At 43.8% G+C, this 22,264-nt stretch overlaps 1 protein-coding gene across 16 annotated transcripts in view; it reads left to right on the plus strand.

Annotated features, from left to right (window-relative positions):
* The window catches only part of TANC1 (tetratricopeptide repeat, ankyrin repeat and coiled-coil containing 1), a 238,009-nt gene that overhangs the window by 169,695 nt on the left and 46,050 nt on the right, over positions 1-22,264 (plus strand). For 9 of the 16 annotated variants that reach the window (XM_027055689.2, XM_053215116.1, XM_027055691.2 and 6 more), the window contains 7 exons: positions 3,888-4,151; positions 9,648-9,770; positions 10,554-10,835; positions 11,694-11,851; positions 15,036-15,267; positions 16,412-16,578; positions 18,562-19,169. In XM_027055689.2, coding sequence (XP_026911490.1) covers positions 3,888-4,151; positions 9,648-9,770; positions 10,554-10,835; positions 11,694-11,851; positions 15,036-15,267; positions 16,412-16,578; positions 18,562-19,169 — 1,834 coding nt within the window. The remainder of the gene's footprint in view (positions 1-3,887; positions 4,152-9,647; positions 9,771-10,553; positions 10,836-11,693; positions 11,852-15,035; positions 15,268-16,411; positions 16,579-18,561; positions 19,170-22,264) is intronic. The other 7 variants (XM_027055695.2, XM_053215120.1, XM_027055697.2 and 4 more) reach the window with 3 other exon arrangements.

The raw sequence follows: 22,264 nt of genomic DNA on the forward strand, positions 1-22,264 counted from the left end.
CTGTTTTAAGTGTACATTCAATATATCAAAGAACCTTCAATAGGCAAAGAAAAGGGTGGGTGCAGGAAAGCTGGGAAGGGAAAGGAATACAGTTTTATTGTAGTACTTTATATAGCAAAACATATAATGTCTCTTCCACTTCCTGGCTGCTTCCATGGGCCAAAGTGCCCATGACTGGCTTCTCTCCACTAGCCCCTGCCTGAGGGCTACTGTTTTTAACAAGGCAAAGTTCATGAACTGCAAAGTACTTTTTAGCCACACACACTTAGAGAACTTTTGCTTGTTGAGAGCTGTGTAAGGCAAGGGGAGTTTCAATACATATTGTGTAGGCAGTCAGAAAGGCTGGTGTTAGACCTACCACTAACCATGTGTGTGTTTGTGTGTGAGAGAGGTGGGGCGGGGGGAGGGGGGGGAGAGGGAGAGATTAGTTTTTCCCAAGTGCATTCCATATCTGTAAAGTGGGTTGATGGTTCTTAGCCTGTCCACCCCTTCTTAAGCTCTGTGGTGATCATGTATATGTCCTAACATGTTTTGAGTGTGCATTGAAGTCACGTAGCCCTTTGTGCTAGTAGGTTTGGTTAAAAGTGCCGTTACTACATAGGAATGAGAACACGCCGTCCCTGGTTAAAAGGCGTTTGCGAATGGTGTGCAGAGTCAGAAGTAGCACGGGTGAATCAGTGAGCAGGACCAAACCGAATTTAATACTAAATTGTGAGAAGCAAAGTCTAATCTCCTAGCTTGATAAAACTTGAAGTTTAATCATTTAACAGAATACTGTGAAATCACTCATTTAACAGAATACTCTGTGTTGGAAGAATGGTAGAGACCCTGTCTGAATGATAATGGCATTGACAAAAGCTGGCATCTGTACGAGTTGAAGAAATATAATGTTAGAAGTTTTGAGTTGTTAGGGAACTTGAAAGATCCAAATCTCCAGAAAATATCAAATGTCACTTAGTTTTTTTTCAGGCGGTGCTTTTTTTTTTTTTTAAAGTCATCATAGTGGGTATTCAGTTCCCGGTGTCCACTCTCTGTAAAGAGAGCTTTCCTACTATTCTTCCTTTCTAATCTTTTACTCTAATAAACTTTTGCTTGCTGCTCAAGAAAATAAGTAAAGTCATCAGAGTGAAGATGCTGCCATAGGGGGGTGTGTGTGTGTGTGTGCCTGTTAACATGAAAGTGACTGATTAACTTAACGAGGCATTTGAATTTGTTAGCCTGGAAGAAAAATAGGTATTTTTGAGTAGACTGTCATTTGTTGTAAGAACCAACTTCTCTTTCTTGGCGACTTTGTTGTTGCCCTATCCGGTGTGCTTCTTGGGTCATACAGGAAAACTGCTCTTGTTGGGCCTGGATCTGCCCCATTGTCTCTGTGTCAGGGCTTCATTGTGGGGCTACACTGTGGGGCTTCAAGCTGTGTGGGCTGCATCTGGTGCTGCAACGTAGGGAGGAATACTGTGAAGGGGGGCAGTCTTAGTGGGAGGGACCTGTGGCTGGAGAACTTCTTGCCTGCCTGCACAGCGGAATGTGTGTCTTAGCTGAACACTATGAGGGCAGTTGGGAGAGTCTCCTACTTAGAAATACATTATGAACTTACCCTCATTTTGAAATGGCAACCCCATTTTGGACTTCCCTTTTCAGCTACTCTTCCTGCAGCTGAGTGTTTTCCTCCTGCACCCACTTTCCTGCCACTCATCAGTACCTGGGCACCTGTGGCTGAACAGTGAGAATGGGACTGCCAGCCTGTCCCTGCAATCTAGGACCCCTGACCAGGTCATCCCAGTTCTGTTCTCCTGCCTCTGGTGCTGTCATGGTAGCAGGAACGAGGGAAGTCCCAGTCCCTGATCACACTGCTTGTGGACTGAGTTAGGACTCAGACCTTTGGGGGTATGACTCTGATGCGTGTTGTGCTTAGGGAAAGCAAATGAGGAGAAACCTCACTCTTTCTTTGTATTTTTGACCTTAAGAGTATGTGCCCCCAAATAAAGCAGCAACACAATAAAACCAAACAAATCACCTCCACCCCTGCTGCCCCCCTCCCCCCACCCCGTCACTGTTCCTGTAACTTAGATATTGGGGTAGCCTGGGAACCTAACTAATTATGTCTGCAGCAAGAGCATTCTGAGTCCCAAACAGTGGGCTAACAAAGGAAGGCTTGTAACGGTCACAGCTTATTAACAAGATTACAGTTAATAATAATTAATAAGCAATGATCTCACTGATAGAGTATTCCTATGAAGCATTAGCACACTCCGTGCCATATAGTAACCTGAAATAAATGTTAGTGGCTGCTATTACGATCATCACCAGCATTTTCAGGGTGGAAAGAGTCATGCTTCCCATACTTATGTGCATATGAATGGTCCATTTAAAAAAACACACAGGGCTGTGACTGATTCCAAATAGATGGAGATACCAGTTTTAATACTGTGGATAGAATACTTGGAAATGTTGGGAATAATGGCAGACACCCTGGGGTGGGCCTGTCCCAAATCAGCTTAGATTTTTGTTGGAGACAGAAAATCAAGTCCTGAATCAATAACCGTAAGATTAAATGTAGCGTCTCTGAGCACAGCTGGAGGAGAAGTTTGTTCATTTGCTTATTCATTGAGCACTTAGTATGTGCCAGGGGCTGTGCTCTTCAGAAAAGGGAGGTAGACACTCTGAGGCTCCAGTGTGTAGGAGGGGTTTTTAAATAGGGAGACAAGCAGTGGATAATGAGTCCACACTGGAGCAGCAGGACTAAAGGACATTTTAGAATCGTGACAGAATGTCTTCTGTCACAGTGCGGAAATTATTTTGTCTTCTAAACCTTAAAGAGTGTTGTAAAAATAAACAAAACAAAACTCTCTCAGACCCTTTGATCCTAGATAAGCCTGTTGCAGCTCATTCACCAGCCTGCTGATAGTATGTATCGTCCGGGTTATATTGATGAAGTAACTTAATCCAGGTGGCTGAGTTCTATTATACCACACTCTGATCTGCCACATCCCATTGAATCTCTCACTTACCGGCCTAGACTGTGTAGATCCAAACAGGAAACACAAAGGGAGCAGAGGACATGGCCCTTGTTCTCTAGGACACAAGCCAGTGTTGGGTCTGTAGTAACCTGTGCTTGCAAGGGGCTCGGGTCTTTAAATTAGAAGTGGCTATTGGTAGAAGCCATGTAGGGTGAATATTGCTGTTTTCTTACATCATGTTCCTCCTCTTTTGCCAAGATGGTTTTCCTTGCTGGTTTTCTTTCTTCAAGGTTAAATTCTGTAGTCAAGCATCCCTTCCCATGCTTGTGTTTTCTGTGTGCTGGGAGGTTTTCCACTCTATGCTGCTAAAGGAGAATAAAATCACGTCATTCTTTCTGATTCATCTTGAACAGATGCTATAAAGTTTAATTCTAAGGATCAAATTCTCTGCTTGACTTTATAATTGTATTTTTGTTCTTCTAGAATCTCTCCCGCATCTTTTCTGCATTAACCATTGTATCACCGTGTCCTCTGCCCCATATACAAATGCTAATTTGGAAAAAAAAAGTTTATAGGTTCAAAGGAATTTAATGAGATATGAATTCTTTTGTGAGCAATTTATCTTTAAGAGGGGATATATCATCTCTAGATTACATAGGTTTACTGTTAACTCTCAGATACTTTTAGACAGCTTTTTCATTATCTTACCAGCCTTTGTTCCCTGGTAGAATGACTTAGTTTATTTCCCATGATAAGCAACATTCTTCTAATGTACCAAAATACATTGTATGAAACATAACTTTGATAAAAATCTGTGTGGACCGGAAAAGTTTCATTGATCATGGGGAGGGCAGTATGCTTGTGTTAACTCTCAGCAGCCCCAGCTGTGCCTGGCCTCCTTCAAAGTATTTTGGTCTCTCATTTCAGCCACAATTACAAGTTCATCCGAAAATGATGACCGGAGTGGCTCCAGTTTGGAATGGAATAAGGACGGAAGCCTAAGGTTAGGGGTACAGAAAGGAGTGCTTCATGATCGCAGGGCAGATAATTGCTCCCCAGTGGCAGAAGAGGAGCCCCCTGGGTCAGCGGAGAGCGTGCTGCCCAAAACTGAAGCCTCAGTTGGAGATGGTCCAGTCCCTTATTCTCAGAGCTCCAGCTCGCTAGTAATGCCACGGCCCAACTCAGTTGCAGGTAAGGTCATGCCTCTCTCCAGAAGGGTTATCTCACTGGGTCTGAGGTGCCCCATGCTCACTCTCTCCACTTGGGAATCTGGTCCAGACACAAGCCAGATTTGTGATCGTGGGTCAGGCACTTACCTTGTCTAGGCCTCAGTTTACCCACCTGTAAACATGATAAGGCTGTCCTTAATGGTCTTTAACTGATCCTTCCACTTTGGAATTCTTTAAATCTAATATTTAGACTCTATGGCACTTCGTGTATGAAGGAAGAAAGTACCAAAAATTTTGTCCTTGTTTTTGGTACTTGAAGCTTGAGTGAATTTGTACCTTCTTTTTATATGTTGGTAAACAGGGGTCGTTTACAGTGAGTTTGTTAATACCAACTCAAAGAATTTTGAATCCAACTTTCAAACTAATTTTTTTATAATCGAGGCTCATCATACAGATAGGAGGTCCTCTTGCTGTATCCTTCAGTTATAAGGGAGCTCACAGCATGATAAGCAGCCCAAGTGCGGCCTGTCAGTCAAGGAAATGAAAACGGGAAAGACAGGCACTCCTTAGTGGAATGGGGTCAGCTGGAACAAGAAGGGGATACAAAAGGGGTGACTGTTGCTAGTTGACAATCGGGGGTCCTCAGACAAGGAGAGCAGTTTGGGATGGGCGAAGACAGGAACTCTGCATCCAAGCTGTCCTGCCTGCTCTGACGGTCCCGAGTTTCTAAACTCCACGCTCCTGGGTTGAATTTAGAAAATGACCTTGTTGCAGTTATTCTCTGTTACCAATATAGCACTGAAAATTCCCCCTCTACTAACACTCCCAGGTTCTGTCTCCCTGCATCAAATGATTTTTCTCTACTGTTCCTTGGGGATGTGGCCAGCCAGACTGGTTGTTCTTGGGCATTCTTTTTTCAGTGGAACTCTGAAGCAGCTGATACATAAATGGCCCTAATGGAAAAGTTCTGAGGCGCAGCTCTAATTCACTTTCAAAGGAAGTAAATGGCCTTGTTCCAGAAGAGGGATTTGGCACGTCTGCCAGAGAGAAATACTGGGGAGCATTATGCGTATTGAGTGATGGTTCTTCCGAAAGCTTTTATGCCCTCCCACCACTATCCTGCTACATACAGCAAAGTGTGTTACACCCAAGGCCTTTTAGACTGTGTCTATCTACCTAGTTATGATGAACGATTCATTTATATGATCCCAGAACCTGATAGTTTTATTGACTTCAACAGAATAGCAAACGTGCATTCAATTTAATCAAGCTATTTTAAAATTAGTAAATGCATTAATACATTAATAGTGTTGGAAGCACCCCATTTGGGGTTATGTTTTCTGCCTGATGTTCTTTCATGTGATCTCCTGGCATGTGGAGTGACAGTGGGTGTGAGCTGAGTTTTTCCAGGAGACTGCGGTGATTATAGAGCAGCGCTTTCTGATTTCTGCTGTGCTTATTCATTAGTGTCTCTGTACGCACTTGAGCTAGACCTCCTATGGAATGGGAGGGTGTTACCTCTGGGTTTGAGCGTGGCTGCCTGGCCTAATGGGTTTGCTCATTTCTTCTGTGTTGCAAACTTTATAAACTGAAAGCTTGTTTTGGAAGGAAATAAGCAAGTTCCTTACCTCATGGTACCTTTTAACAACCAGGAATCTGGGAGAAACTTCACTGCCTGCCTCCCTACCCCTGAAGCTGGACCTTAGTTAAGAAGTAATGGCAACTCATATTACACAAAATAATAATAATAATAATAAAAAGTAATGGCAAGACTTTTCCAGTATCATTGAAAAGAAAAGATTCAGGTCATATAGACTGTTTGTAGCACTTTGTCTAGTGATTAGAAGGCCAGCTGTTACAAACAGGGTAGTAAACAACCCTCAATGTTAGAAGGCCTTAAATAATATGTCACAGACCATATATTGCAATCCCTGGGAATTATTTGCATCTGAAGATCCATGCAAAACAAATTGCCATTTGGGAAACATCAAGTGAGTACATTTGGCATATGAGGGCAAGAGTAAGGACTGGCAGATGAAGGAGAGGCGATACCAGGCTTCTGGTTGCAGCTGCCCCAAGGGACCTGCTTGCCCCCTTCCCCCAGGGAGTGAGCCTATGGAAGTGAGTTCCTGAGGTTGCCAGCCTTTACTGTCAGTGAGCCTGTTACAAAGAACTGTGGTTGTCTGTTCACTGTTGTGTCTAATACAATGAAATCAGTAAAATTCTTACGTCAAAGACTATAAAAATAAGTTGGCTAGGTTTGGAGATTGTTTCACTGTACAGAGATTTTCTTTGTAAAGGTATCTGTTGGAGTGGAATTGGTTTAAAATGCTGCAGTCAGGTTATTACTTTATACTACATCAAATGTGTGGCATGGGCACCTCATTCCTTTATTAGGAAACAGGAGGAGAAGCCTTTAACATGATATCTTAGATAATCTAGAAATTGGGTAATTAGGTTCCACTGTTTTTGACTAACTTCTTTTTCTTTTGAATTGCTAAGTGGATCGCAGACACTGTATTTAGTTTTCTAGAATAAACAAACAGAATTACCAGCCAATTTTCTTGAAATTCCAACTGGTCATTGCCTCGACTTAATAGTGTTTACCTTTGATAGGTTAGTCCATGGTATTCAACCGATGTTTCTTTTTGTTCCAATTAGAGAATTTCCCTTCTGCTCCCTCCACCCCACTCCACCCCCTCAAAAAACTCTCCTGCAGCACCTTAAAATACCCTTCTCAGATGGTCGATGTGATGTGTGTGTATGCAACAAGTGTGTAATTTAACCATGGAGCTACTAGCTGTAGGTTTACGGCAGCATAAAATTATTGTTTTCCCTCTGCTTTTTTCTCAGCCCTGAGTTGTGTTGAGGATTTTGAAAACAGTTATCGTTAAATACTGGAAGTGAGTCTAGCTGTTGTGCTGGTAATATCTGAAACTCTACTGTACACATGTGTGAGAAGGCAACACGTGGTCCAGGTCACTTGCTCTGGTAGGTGGGGAGCACCTAAAGCTTCACTGCCCCAACTCAAGTCTCTCTCAGTGGCCGTGACAACGCTGTAGGAAGCAGTGGTAGCTGGCAGCTCCTGTCTTGCAGCCCCACTGAGCCACGGCCCGTTTCGCTGCATCTTAATCCCATTTGCAATGGAGAATCAGAGCTTCAGAGAGGGTGAGGCCACTTTGTTGCACACTTTGGAGCCAGAGCTATAGTGACGGTAAATCTGAAAACAGAGATGTTTGAAGCCTCACCATCTCCTGCATCTGTGTCAAGTTAGGGCTTTTATTTGCAATCCTCTCTTTGGAATGCCCTTTGTATACTCTCCTATTCTTAGTCCTTTTAGTTGTCACAAAATTATAAACTGAATGTCATGTTCTAAGGGGTTAGGGGAAGAAGAGAAATAGGAAACCCTATGGAGGCTCCAAGTGTCTTTGAGTTCTCTAGGGCTGAAGCAGCAGGCCAGATATTTGTGGCTGTTCCAGCTCCAAACCCATCTTGGCTTATGGGTTACAGCTGTGGCTGATCCTTCTCCCCACCCCCCCCACCCCCCAGCCTCCAACATGTGGTGTGTCCACAGTGAGGCATGCTGAGGAAAGGGGGCATTTGCAGAGGCCTGGGTCAGAGTCCCAGGTCCCAGGCAGGAACCTAGAACTATATGTTCCAAGCGATATTATTGTAGGGAGCCAGAGTAATGAGTTTGGTCCTGGTGGCCCTCCTGGAAGTTTCACACACCCTACTTGTGAAGGACTGAGATTGAAGCTAGAGACTGCCATTGGATTCCCATAAATTAGGCTTATGTGGGAGTCCTACATAAGGACTTAGCCGAATGTTTCTAATGGGAAAGATTGGTGTGGAATATTGACATTAGCATGCACACGATGTGTACCTAGGCTGTGGATATACACCAGAAGGATCCAGGAGTATACGTGTATGTTGTTGTGAAGTCAAGGCGTCAGATGTCTCTCCTGGGACTTGGAAAGTGAGTAGGGCATGGGGTGGATTGCCCTTTGGGGAACGTGGCAAGAGGGGACATGCCACCACAGAGCCAGGCCTTGGAACCGCCCAGGTGCTTATTGAATGGAATGAGGGGGGTGGTGCTAACAGTGATGAAAGCCCCAGGAGGGGAAATGGGGAGGACCCAGATTGGTCAGATGGTGCTGGTCAATGGCTGGATGCTGTGCAGCCAGAAGGCTTTCGGCAGACAGATGGCCCAACTTGACTTCTCTCCCTCAAAACTTGGTCCCGCTAATGATTTTACCAGTCCTTAGGAGCCCTAGCCCTCAGAATGCCACTCCTGTTCCCCATTCATTTGCCCTCAAATGATGCCTATATTTTATTATCCTGGAAGAGAATTGTACATGTAGGATCAGCAGTATCTTAATGTTGGGTCACTCAACCCACAAACAAATTAGGTTAATCCTATTTAGAATTCTCTCATTGTGACCTAGGATATATATGTAAATAAGAGGAGGCTCTTTTCTTTTTCTTTTTTTCTTTTAGGGTAAAAACATACTGTGTATTTGTTAAGATTTGCTAAGAATTAGCAACATTATTTTGTATTGGTTGTTTTTATTTTTTATTTATTTTTAAATTAATTAATTTATTTTTTAATTTTTTAAATATATGAAATTTATTGCCCAATTGGTTTCCATACAACACCCAGTGCTCATCCCAAAAGGTGCCCTCCTCAATACCCATCACCCATCCTTCCCTCCCTCCCACCCCCCATCAACCCTCAGTTTGTTCTCAGTTTTTAAGAGTCTCTTATGCTTTGGCTCTCTCCCACTCTAACCTCTTTTTTTTTTTTTTTTTTCCTTCCCCTCCCGTATTGGTTGTTTTTATAATCGAACTTGTATGTATGCTCGCATAGACCCTTAATGCATTTTAACTGGTACCTGTGTGGTGTGACTTACTGATTTGATCAGAGGTAAATATTACTTGTTTTAGAATTTTTAAAAATACACATAAAATAGCATATAACATATACATAAAAATGTAAAGCTTAGGAATGTTTATTTCTGATGAAATCCACATGGCTCCTTTCACTGTCCTGAGCTGACTGTTAGTGTTCTGAGCACCGTGGAATTGTACAGCAGAATCTGCTCCCTGAGTTAACAAGGTTGGGATTCCAGCAACAGCAGAAGGCTCTCCAGAATTGCAGGGAAAGACCTCTGGGACCGTGCTCTGTGTCTGCAGTATGTACTGCAGCTGTATTGAGTGACACGTGATGGTCAAGTTTCTTCATAAAAATTGTTGGTGAAGTCTGTGTCTTTCCAGGAATAATGGAGAATTCTGGAAACCATAGCAGCACAATTTTAAGAATGAGAGACACTTGGTTTTTGCCACTTTTCGGTGAACTCCTTGCTGGAAAAATAAGCTGGGATGGGCAAACAAAACTAAAGTTACTTTGAAGTGAATGGAAAGCCTGAATGGAATTGCTTAGTAATTTATAATTTGTAGTAGTTTGGGTATGATATTAAAATCACCTTTGAAAAGACTAAACTTCAGTTTAATATTACAGCAACAAGCTCAACCAAGTTGGAGGATCTGAGTTATTTAGACGGGCAGAGAAATGCCCCTCTTCGAACGTCAATTAGATTGCCGTGGCACAATACAGCCGGAGGTAGGGCACAGGAAGTTAAAGGTACTTATCTTTGCATCTGCTGGGATAATGGATATAATGAGCACATTCACTCAACATTGAGGATCTGGGATAACCAGCGTTTAAGCCAGCTCATTTAAAACCATGACGTGAATTGTGTGTGTGTGCTAAAAGTTTGTTAAATGTGCTAGGAGGCCGTCCTTTAGTGGTTTGGGACTTCTTCCTTAAAATATGTGATGAACTCATTTCTGGAGTTGGAAAATAATTCTGCAGTATATTATTTTGGAATGAGGAGTAATTTAACACTCACTGGATATTTTTTGTGACCAACAAAGAGTCAGCTTTGTTTCATTTCCCTGGGCTGTTGGTCACCTCTTAAGTCTACCCGTAACACACAGTCGGGTGGTCGGGAATCTTGCCAAAGGGGCCACTCATCATCACACCAAGATGAGAGCTGGGGCCCCGTCTCTAGGAAAACATTTCCATTTTACTAACACAGTAGTGGAAGGAGCCTATCTTAAACACTGTTTCAGACAAACCGATGAGGCCTGGTTTGGCCACTTGAATCCCTTTTCCTAATCCTCTGGTGTCTGCCCTGAGTCATGATTAAAGAAGTAGCAAGTCATTTTAATAGGACCCTTTGTAAAACCAACAGGGGATTATGAATGAGGTATTACAGAAGTATTCATAGAACCAGACTGGAAATACGGATTCCTTGTAGGGTAAACCTAAATTTAGGCTAATACTAAGTATATCAGTGTATAAAATTATGACATTCTTCTAAAATAATGATTGTTTTTTGTTTTTTGTTTTTTTTTTTCTAAGCACGATTTGCTCCCTACAAGCCACAGGACATTTTGTTGAAACCCCTGTTGTTTGAAGTACCAAGCATAACAACGGACTCTGTGTTTGTGGGAAGGGATTGGCTCTTTCACCAGATAGAAGAAAACTTGAGGAACACAGAACTGACAGAAAATAGAGGAGCCGTGGTGGTTGGAAACGTGGGCTTTGGGAAGACCGCAATCATTTCTAAGTTGGTGGCACTTAGCTGCCACGGAAGCCGCATGAGGCAGATTGCTTCCAGCAGCCCCAGTTCACCACCAAAAAGTATGTGCATATTTAACCACTCATCTAGTTTATGATATTCGTGTCAGGTAGATGGGGGACATTGCTGTGGGATAAACAGTCCCCATGTTCCTCAAGTTGTTCTAGCTGCCGTACCTGGTCTGCCAGCACATTGGGAAACCTGTTTGAACCCTTCCATCCATCCTGGCACCCAGGAAGCCATCACCTGGGATGAGAACAGCCTTCCCTGGTCTTGTCTCCGCTGTAGGGCCTGTGAGGCCTGATTAGGTGCCCTGGAGAGTTCGGGTCCTAAAACCAAGGGGGTTTGGCTCCTGGCAGAAAAAGCCAGGAGGAGTCTGTGCACAATTCTTTTGTACCCTGTTCTCCACAGCCTTTGTCCTCTGTGCTGGGTTTACTCATAGTATAAAAACTAACTTGAAATAGAAGGCAATATTTGAGTAATCGCATCTTATTGTATGTATAATAAACCCATTAAAAGAAAGTGTCTCTAACATGGTGAACAGGAACAGTGAGCCATGAAAGTTTATTTATATATATATACACACACATACATATTTATATTTATTTATATATATTTATATACATATATGTATATATGTATATATATATATATATATATATATATATATAGCAAAAAGACTTTATATAAAGAAAATGAAAGAAACCAGAAAGAGCACTGCTCCTGGGAGGGTATCTGGGTGTATGGGGGGCAGGGCTGAGAGGGACACTTTGTGTTCTCCGTTGGACCTTTGCATTTGGAACGCTGTTCACTCATTACCTATTAAAGTACTCTTTGGGTCTACTCAAGCAATCCGTTCACTATCTCATCATACCCCTATTCTGATGTTGTAATGATGAAATTGGCCTCTTTCTCGGCAGCTTCGGATTCCTCCCAGGATCTTCCTTTCACTCCGTTGCTTTCACCGAGCTCTTCTGCAGTTGTTACCAACATGGCCAAAACACCCCCTGGGTCTGGGTCTGATACTCCTGAGAACCAGAGACCAAGAGAGGACGCAGTGAAATACCTCGCTTCTAAGGTAACCTGCTCCTGCTCTAGGGGACTCTTCTAGAAAGAGAACAAGATTTGTTAGTTTGGCTTCTGATAAAGGAATAGAAAAAGGGATCTTGAAACAGAGATAGTTCTTTAATGTAAAAAGGTACCTTTTGATAAAATAGTGATCAAGTACTCCAAGTAAAAGGTATTAATGAAAATAAATATCTCCAGACACTGGCAGGGGACTTTGATTCATCTTAAACAATGGATTGAGGGGCGCCTGGGTGGCTCAGTCAGTTAAACGCTCAACTTCAGCTCAGGTCATGATCTCGTGGTTTGTGAGTTCGAGCCCCACCTCAGACACTGTGCTGACAGCTCAGGGCCTGGAGCCTGCTTCAGATTCTGTGTCTCCCTCTCTCTCTGCTCCTCCCCTTCTCATACTCTATCTGTCTCTCTAAATAAATAAATAAACATTGTAAAATTTTTTTAAAAATTAAAAAAAAATGGATTGAAAGAATTCCTCAAAGTAGCAGGTGGTATCACAGGTGCCACAAATCCATCCTTACAAGCATGTGCTGTCCTTCACTTGGGAGCCTTGAACGTGATCCAGTTCACCACGCCTGTTCTCTGTTGCCTGGGGACTTTGGTTCCCTGCATCCCTCTGTCAGAGGTTTCTTGTGAGGTTAAAAAAGAGACTTGGCTGACTTTCTCTTGATAGATTCACGGTCATCAGGGTCCTTCTGAAATTTTCCATCTGCTCAGCATCTGTGACAAGTTCATAAGCCACCCTGTGCATTAGAACAGTTACGTCTCTCACTGCTAGTGACCTGCTGGGGTCTCCCTGGGCAGCAGTGGTGGGGCAGGCAGAGCTGGGGAGCATGAGGTGGATGGTGCCAGGGGCGTCTAGGAATGCCCCTGGATTCAGAGGAAATGCTCTGAGGGTGAGTTTGGTGCAGGGGACTGAACAGAAGGCTTTTTTGCCCCAGATCTTTGCTCCTTGCTTCTCCTTCTCGGGTGCGAGCTGCTCCTCACTGGCGTAGGCGGCTCCAGCCACTGATTGGCGACAGTCCTCTAGTCAGAAATGAGCGATCTGAGATGAGAAGAGTATAGTGCAGACTTCAAAGCCACCCTGCTATAGTGATTTTTCAAACCACTTTGTGACCTGCAATAAGAGATATATTTTACCTGGAAGACCTGTGCACGTACTCACAACACACAACTGAAGCAAAAGCATCACAGTAATTCTCGCAGCCTTATATAACCAACTTTATGAAATGAAAACAAGTTGTTGTGGCTCCAGACTGGTTTCATGACCCACTGTTGGGCTGACAGACTTCTTCGGTCAGACACGGTGCTTGACATAGACCGGGGTGCTGCCTGTCTTATTGGTGGTTTCTACAAGCTTAGGGATCCTCCTGTGTTCCTGCTCATCTTTCCAGGGCAAAGGGGAAGGGCAATCAGCTTTCCTCAGAGTGTGGATGATAATTTTAATCTAAAACAGAAGTCACACAACAGTTCCAAATTGGCCATGTCTACTCTTGCCACTTGCTTTTAAGAGTCTACAGACCTGGAATCTAATCCCAGAGCTTCCACTGCCTGCCCTTGTTACCTGGTGAGGCATTTAACCTGCGTGCAGTCCGCAGCTGTGAACCACACCGGGTGAGGCAGGGTTGTGAGGAGCTCTGGGAACAGCAGGCACTCAGACCCTTCTGGAGAACAGAAAGCACTTTGCACACATACATTTTTACTTTTTTCACCTTCCTTTTCTCATACTCCCTGTTCCTCCTTGTATTCTCATGTGGGAATGTATCAGAGTTTCCATACATCTACAGAGCTCTTCTCCCAGGACAGTTCTGCACCTGGCACTTTCCTTGGACTCTAAGTAGCCTGCTGCCCCTTCAAATCCATCCCAACAAAGGCAACACTCCTTATCCCCTCAGTGCTTGGGAAGGAACCTCTCTCCTATGTGTCTCTTCACGCTATAGGCAGACGTTTGGTAATTTCTGATTTTGGTCCTTCAGACTCTGGTGTTGTTGAATATCTCCGGTGTCAGGTGTGTGTGTGGGGAGGAGACTAAAGGTTTGAGCTAGGCTGCTGGCCCTCCTGTCTGGGAAAAAGAAGCGGCTGTAGGTGTGCCTGGGAGGCTCAGTCGGCTAAATGTCTGACTCTTGATTTTGACTCAGGTTATAATCTCACCTTTTGTGGAATCAAACCCTTCAAGGGCTCTGCACTGACAGTGCTGAAGCCTGGTTGGGATTCTCTCCCTCCCTCTCTCTCTCTGCCCCTCCCCTACACGCATGCACCCATGTGTGTGCAGGCTTGTGCTCTCTCTCTCTCTCAAAAATAAATAAATGTTTGGGGCGCCTGGGTGGCTCAGTCGGTTAAGCGTCCGACTTCAGCTCAGGTCATGATCTCACAGTCTGTGAGTTTGAGCCCCACGTCGGGCTCTAAGCTGACAGCTCGGAGCCTGGAGCCTGCTTCAGATTCTGTGTCTCCCCCTCTCTCTGCCCCTCCCCTGCTCGTGCTTTGTCTCTCTCTGTCTCAAAAATAAATAAAAACATTTTAAAAATAAATAAAGGTTTAAAAAATTTTTTAGCATTTATTTATTTTTGAGAGAGACACGGAGTACAAGAAGGGGAGGGACAGACAGAGAGGGAGACACGGAATCTGAAGCAGACTCCAGGTTCTGAGCTGTCAGCACAGAGCATGATGCAGGGCTTGAACTCAACAAACCTTGAGATCATGACCTGAGCCAAAGTCGGATGCTCAACTGATTGAGCCACTTTCCTAGCCACCAACTTTATCTGCTTTTGGGGAGCAGCACATGAGTTTCCCAAGGAAATGCTGCTATTTTGAAAGTAGGAATGAAGTGAATGTGGCACTTCTGGATGTTGAGTACATTGGGATTATTCAGAGATGCTCTAAGCCAGGATTGGCTTTAGGTTTTATGAATGAGGCTTATTCATTATTTTTGATACAGAGTACCTTGTGCTGATTTTAGTGCTAATCAAGATGGATTTGCGGCTGCAATTAAGAGTCTGCCCAGAACTTGGCAAACCGTGTGAATGAATGAAAGAATAACTGAAACAATTAAGCTAAATAATGACTCAGTGTTGGGGAATGGAAACAACGTATTTCATTCCTGTGGCAGAGGGGGCATCGCATGTGTTTGAGATCACGGAGGGAGCATGTCAAGAGGGGTGCTGACGGCTCTGCTTCCCGCATAGGTCGTGGCCTACCACTACTGCCAAGCTGACAACACGTACACGTGCCTGGTGCCCGAGTTCGTGCACAGCATTGCAGCTCTGCTGTGCCGGTCCCACCAGCTGGCCGCCTACAGGGACCTACTGATCAGGGAGCCCCAGCTACAGAGCATGCTGAGCCTCCGGTCCTGCGTGCAGGACCCAGTGGCCGCCTTCAGGAGAGGAGTGCTGGAACCGCTCACAAGCCTGAGAAACGGTACTTCCGAGCAGCCACCCACACCCTCTCTCTCTAGTCCAGAGTCCCTGGGACGGTCCTCAGAAGCATTTGGATGGGGGCGAGGGTGGGTGCCAGGCAAGGATGTGGGTGAATCTGTGCACTGCTCATTCCCTTACTCAGGACCATGTCCCTAGGGTCCCTGCTTGCTTCTTGAATGGTGTAGTTTTGAAAGAAATGCCTCCAATAAAGAATTCACTCCCCGTTGAATATTTCCAAAGTAGCTAATTTGTAACCATAGGTTATACAGATGACTTATGCCCTAGAAACTGTTGCCTGCATATTTTATATTCCTACCTAGTGGGGGAACAAGTTGGTTGATTGGAGAACTTGCCAGCTATTTTTTTTTTCAGGGGCTCTGCTCAGTTGAGTTGATCCTAAAGGCTTTTCTAGAAGTGTTCATTTGATTTTTTTTTTTTTTTTTGTCCTTGAAATACTCGACAAGGTAGGGGACATTAATGCTATTATGGGCTGTTCATTTCTTATCCTTTCTCCTCCTCATTCCTCACCTTTTAAGCTAGTTTACCTGCCTCCATAACACTTTGGTATGGAAACAGATCTGTCATCATTTCTCCTCAGTTTCTTGGACAGAAAGTTGGTGCTAATAAATAGAAAACTAGATTCAGGCTTGTGGGAAAGAGCCCTGTTCTAGGAGTCTGTAAAAGTGAGGTTCTCACCACTGGCTGGCTGTGTGCCTTGGGCCAGATGCTTGGCTTTTGAGGGTCCCTTTTCATTCCCGGACATCCATTGCAGGGCAGGGGGGATTCTATGGGGAGGACCTAGCATCTTTTCCAGATTTAATCTCCATATATGCCAGTTATCTTAGCTATAGCTCACCCCAGTGAAAGGAGTGTATGAAGAGCTAACTGTATCATATCCATGGGTGAGATCCTGCTAATGTGTGTAATGCAATATGTTTCTGAAAACTGTTTTATAAGATTTGTTTTTCTCTTGGCTGTCTGCTCTGGTTTTCATTATAAATTTAATAGAAAATGTGCTTCTCTGAAAACCATTTCTTCTGCAATATGTAAACCTTTTTAGCTTTTCCTAACACTAAAATTCACTGGGTGGTGCCATTTTCTAGAAATGTATAATTTCTTAATTAAAAAATTATTTTATCCTTTAGAGCAGAAAATTCCTGAAGAAGAATATATTATTTTGATAGATGGCTTAAATGAAGCGGAGTTTCATAAGCCTGATTATGGAGATACGCTTTCTTCATTTATTACCAAAATTATTTCTAAGTTTCCTGCCTGGTTGAAGCTGATTGTGACTGTAAGAGCAAATTTTCAGGTGAGAAAGAATTCTCCAGTCTCTTTCCAAGACCTCATACCCAGAATTTATAGTGATTAACAACATAAACTGTTAAAAAGCGTTTAGCTGCTTAATTGAAAACTACATTAGGACTTTGAAATATTTAGTCCACAAAGCCCCAAATGAGTGAAACTCTGACCTTTTTACCTTCCATGAATCAAGATGTCAGGAAAGTCTCCTCTTAGCACTGCACTGTCCCTGCACTTCCAAAATACAAGAGTCCAGCCCTGGAAGTAACTCAATTTATCTACTGGAGTTTAAAGTTATTCCTGTAGTTATTTGTGTGGAATTGCAGTGGGACTTTGTTTCTTTTATTTTCTTTCCTTCCTTCTCTGTTTTGTTGTTTCTTTCTTCCTTTCTTTCAAGGAAGAAAAGATTTTTAAGGCCAATTCTGAAATAAGGTCTATTTTTTCATAAAACTTCAACATAAGATTCCACTTGTAGCAAAATGAAGTGCTTTTTTTTTAATTCTTTTCCTCATCTTTCCCCTCATTTGAACCCAAATTATATCTTACCAACCTTTGACTTCTTCCCTCTACCCCTGTCCTTTTTTAGTAAAGACATTACTCTTAGATTTTGATTTTTGCCCTTTTGTGATGATGTCTATTTAAAAATAGCATTTGGGTTCTTTTCTTTTCTCATTAAAAGTGGCATTAGGCCTAGCCTCACTTGACATTTGTTTTTATGGCCGTTTGATTTATACCCTTTGTAGTCATTTATCACACAGTAAGCGGAATTTGGTAATCGATAGAGCAAAGGAACAGGAGTCCTATATTTTCTGTACTAGCTGTTTAAATTTTCACAGGGTTCGGTTACCATCCATGTAAAATGGGAGTGATTATACTCAGCCTGCCCCCTGCAATTATTATATTCAGTGAGGACATGGGTCAAATTCTTCAGAAACGATAGTGGTTAGTTTATTTTTTTTTAATTGTTTTTAGTGTTTGTTTATTTTTGAGAGACAGAGACAGCATGAGTGGGAGAGGGCAGAGAGAGAGAGAGGGAGACCCAGAATATGAAGCAGGCCCCAGGCTCTGAGCTGTCAGCCCAGAGCCCGACGCGGGGCTTGAACCCACAGACCGCGAGATCATGACCTGAGCCAAAGTCGGACACTCAACCGACTGAGCCACCCAGGCGCCCCAGATAGTGGTTAGCTTAAAGAAAAAACCAAAAACTCCTCTCTGCTGTTAGGTGTGAGGAGAGTGCTTATCTTTCGGATGGGGGTGGGATGGAAAGGGACACAGGGCTTCCGAGAGCTGGTGACGTTGTTTCTCGCTGCTGGTTACACAGATGTATTTAACTTTGTAAAAATTAATGACGTTGTGCAATTATGGTTTGTATGTTATACTTGAACTTAAAAGTTTACTTGGAATGAACAGCAGTTAAAAAAATGCTAGCAGGCTATCCTGAAGTACGGCACCTTCATTAAGGCATGCTGTGGCTGCGGTATAGCCTGCCGGGGGGCAGGGGCCGTTTCAGATTTCCTGGCTCGGTTATACAGTCCCAGTATCTGATGCACAGAGAGGGATGCCTCTTATCTCGGTGTCTGGCCGTGTTCTTAGATACACAGTGCTGGTTTGTGTCTGTCCTTGTTATGTAACCTCTGCACAATGTAAGGATTATGAGTATTGGGTCACCTCAGGGTCTCACTGCCCCTGTGCTGGAATGGCCAGCTTGCCATTGTCTGCCCGGAGCTCTTACATCTTGCTCGTTTCTGAGTCTTCAGATGAGGGCCTCGGGAAAGCCATTACTGATTCGATCTCGCATCAGGATTTCTTTCACATAAGCTTTTTATCTTCAACTTATCCTATTACATGTTTTAATACAAAACAATGAGTCCCTGTAATCCATGAAAATCCTCCTTGAAAGAAAACTAGTGAATCTAGTTTGAAATGCAGCTGACATAAAAAAGAAATCTCTGTGGACTGACACTGTGGGTTTTTGGCGTTTTTTTTTCCACAGGAAATTGTGAGCACGCTGCCATTCGTCAAGCTTTCCTTAGATGACTTTCCGGACAACAAAGACATTCACAGTGACCTGCATGCCTACGTCCAGCACAGGGTCCACAGCAGCCAGGACATCCTCAGCAACATCTCCCTGAACGGCAAGGCCGACGCCGCCCTTATTGGGAAAGTGAGCAGCCACCTGGTGCTGCGGAGCCTCGGCTCCTACCTGTACCTCAAACTCACCTTGGACCTCTTCCAGAGGGGACATTTGGTCATCAAAAGTGCCAGCTACAAGGTGGTCCCCGTGTCTCTGTCTGAGCTCTATCTGCTGCAGTGCAACATGAAGTTCATGACCCAGTCCGCCTTTGAGAGAGCACTTCCGATTCTAAACGTGGCCCTCGCATCCCTCCACCCCATGACGGATGAGCAGATCTTTCAGGCCATTAATGCGGGCCACATACAAGGGGAGCAGGGATGGGAGGACTTCCAGCAGAGGATGGATGCTCTCTCCTGCTTCCTCATTAAGAGGCGAGACAAAACCCGCATGTTCTGCCACCCGTCCTTCCGGGAGTGGCTCGTTTGGAGAGCAGATGGTGAAAACACGGCCTTCCTATGCGAGCCCAGGTATGGCAGGCCGCTTCCTGTCTGCTGTTTGCAGGGAGTCTAATGTGCGATTGGAGAAGGGGTTGCAAACACAATTCACCCTTTTTTCCCCTCCTCTCCAGTTCACCCTTCTCAATGGAAAGGCAACACATGATGAACAATTCAGGAGGGCCGTGGAAAACCTTGCTGCTAAACAAAAACTTCCATCCTTTAATTGCTAGAAATTTGTATGCGAGTACATCCAGTGAGGGAGAAGCTGAGCAATGCCTGGTGACCTTTCTTTGCTGTCCTTTCTCTTCTAGACCTTGGTCCCCTTTATGGGAGTCACAGTGTGGTACATGCTCCAGGGAACAGTGGGCTTCTCCAGAAGCCACTCTCAGCTCAGCTTCCTCACCTTGAGTCTGTGCACTGTCTTGGACCCCTAGCATCACTGCTGCCCCTCTTGGGCATATAGCATCTTGTCCCAGGGATCAGATATGCCTGCAGGCCCCAAATGGAGCACAGTGATCACAGCTGGTTGTGATTATTTGCATTTGTGCTTCAGTGCAGTGTAACAGGCTTGGGGTCAGCAGGATTCAGATTCAGACCTCAGATGCCCCATTTATGAGATGGTCCTGCAGCAGCTGCATCTAGGGAGTGGAAGGTTCCACTGAGGAGTCTCAGCAGGGTGGGGCCAAGACTCCACTCTCTGCACTTCTCAGGGGAGGGAAGGTGGTAAGCCTGCCTCTCATGTGGCCTCATGCTAGTCAGAGTGAGAGGTCAGGGAATTTGAGGGTGCAGATGCTTTTGTTTCCTTATATAAGGGTGGGTTCTTGTCTACTACTTCTGCCTGGCCCTGGCCTTGGCCTGCATCACTGTTGTCTTGAATGGTTTCTGCTGTCTGTGAGTCATAATTGCCCCCGACTCGGTACCAGGTCCAGCAAGCTGCTAAACTGTTCCCTATGAGCTGCACTGGCCAGGTGACCAGATGCTGGGGTCCAGGAATGAAGAGGTGAAATAAGCATTTGTAAGCTGCACCACCTTCTTCCCCATGAGTACTGATTTGACATTGACCAGATGGGAGTCTGGCTGTTTCATGTTGGGGGTACTGTTGTTTTCTGAGGTAACACCAGGCTAAAAATGTGTTCTTTTGAGTCTGGTTTGAGGCAACAAACTGTAACTCCCAGGTTATTTAGCGAGACTGTAAATAACAAGGTGATATGTGTACCATATACTTGACATACTTAGCCAAGTTGGATCATTTTCTAGGAAGATAGGCTACAGTCAAGTTTGTAGAAACATAAAAACAAGTTGAGAAACTTCAACAGGGGATGTAGATTTGTCACTAGGGTTTGAAGCAGAGGAAGTTGAACTGTAGTCACTGTAAAGCCTCGCTCTGCTTTGGGTGGTGGGCAGCACTGAGGTAATGCAGCCTGGAGCAGAGCTCACTGTGCAGTGACTAGCAGACGTGTACCTGAAATGTTGGGCTCCTGAGTGCTGATGTGTTCCAAGAAGCATGTGTGGGGAATTACCCAGGGTAGGACCAGGACTGGACCAGGACAAGAGAGACATCCAGGGTGCGAAGTATAAGGAGTTCCTATTTGGCATTGTGCACATCAGCATCTACCCAAGACCCCTTTAGTCCTGGAATTTCATTCAGCAGACAAGGCTGGTGAAAGGACACTACTGGATGCATTTCAGCAGAAGTCTCTGCGGGCCCACCACATGCAGGGTACTGTGGCAGATTCAGAGAGTCCTGGGATAAGGGCCCAGCTCTCAAGGGCTTCCCACACAAGGGGGCAAGTGAGGGAGGAAGTGACCATGTGGGAAGAAAGCACTGCACGTGGACTCTAAAAGGGAGGCTTCCAGCTAGGGAAGACCGTTTTTGGAAAGTGTTTCACATACATGAGGACATTTGGGCTGGGCCTTGAAGGATGGGTAGCATTTCTCTTCCCACCCTAGTTGGTTGTAATTTTGCCCTAATTAGGGAGAAGCAGCAAAAAGAACCCAATACCCAGCGTCAATGACATCTCACTTTTTATTTCTGTCTCTTTCCATGCATTTTAAACATTCTCCAAATCATCTTTTCTATATTAAAATCCCTATCCTGCATTTTTTTTTTTTTTTTTTTTGCTTACACATCATGGATAGCTTAGCAAGCAGTTTGGAAATCTTAGCAAAGTATCATTTTTCATGGGTGTGCAAACCTCCTAGTAGGCGAATAATGATGTACTTTATTTACCCTTACTGTGGGGCCTTGCAGTTGTTTCTGGGTTATTTATAAATAAAGCAACCTATTGTGCATGTCTTGGTGCTTTTCAGGAAAGGAATAGAATTTTCTTCTTTGTTTTCATTATTCCTTATGTTAGAATTACAGGAGCAGAATTAAAAAGATGAGTAAGTTGCTTAAAGTCTTCATGCACATCACCTAGACTGAAACATAATTCATATTTTGCAATATTTACTACATCTGTCATCTTTTGCCGATAACAAGTTGTAGATACCACGACATTTTACCAAGTAACTGATTATGTACCTCAAAAAGACATTTTCACACTTAACCACAACACCATTGCCACACCTAAAATGTTAAGACTAATTTATCAGTATTATCACACATTTAGCTGTGACCAAATTTCTTTACTTCCTTCATATTTTTCTAGTATGTTTGAATCAGGATCCAGATAAGATCATGAAAATGCATTTTACAGTGCCTCTTTTAATCTATAGATTTGCTTCTCCTTCTGTTTCTGCTTTGTCCTTGCATTTTATTTGTTTAAAAAGAACAACTGAGTAATTTGTCCTATATGGTTTCCCATAATCTGAATTTTGCTGATTGCATTCTCATGGTATTTAGTGTGTTTATCACCTCTATTTCCTGAAATTGGTCAGATTTTATCTTAAAATATTTTTTGCAAGGATACTTAATAGATAGTAGGTCTGCTTCCATCAGGAGGCACACAATGTCTTAATATCTTTCGGAGGCCTGATGATTATTTCCCGGATCCATCAGTTCATTAGGGTTGCATCAGGAGTTTTAAAATCTTGAGCAACCTCCTGTCTGCTGTCATGTCATGGACTTGAGGAATGAACAGATAGGATTTTAGTAGGTGGAAAAGAGGCTATTGCAGACAGAA

Source organism: Acinonyx jubatus, chromosome C1 (genome assembly GCF_027475565.1).
Source record: "Acinonyx jubatus isolate Ajub_Pintada_27869175 chromosome C1, VMU_Ajub_asm_v1.0, whole genome shotgun sequence".
NCBI classification, from domain to species: Eukaryota; Metazoa; Chordata; class Mammalia; order Carnivora; family Felidae; genus Acinonyx; species Acinonyx jubatus.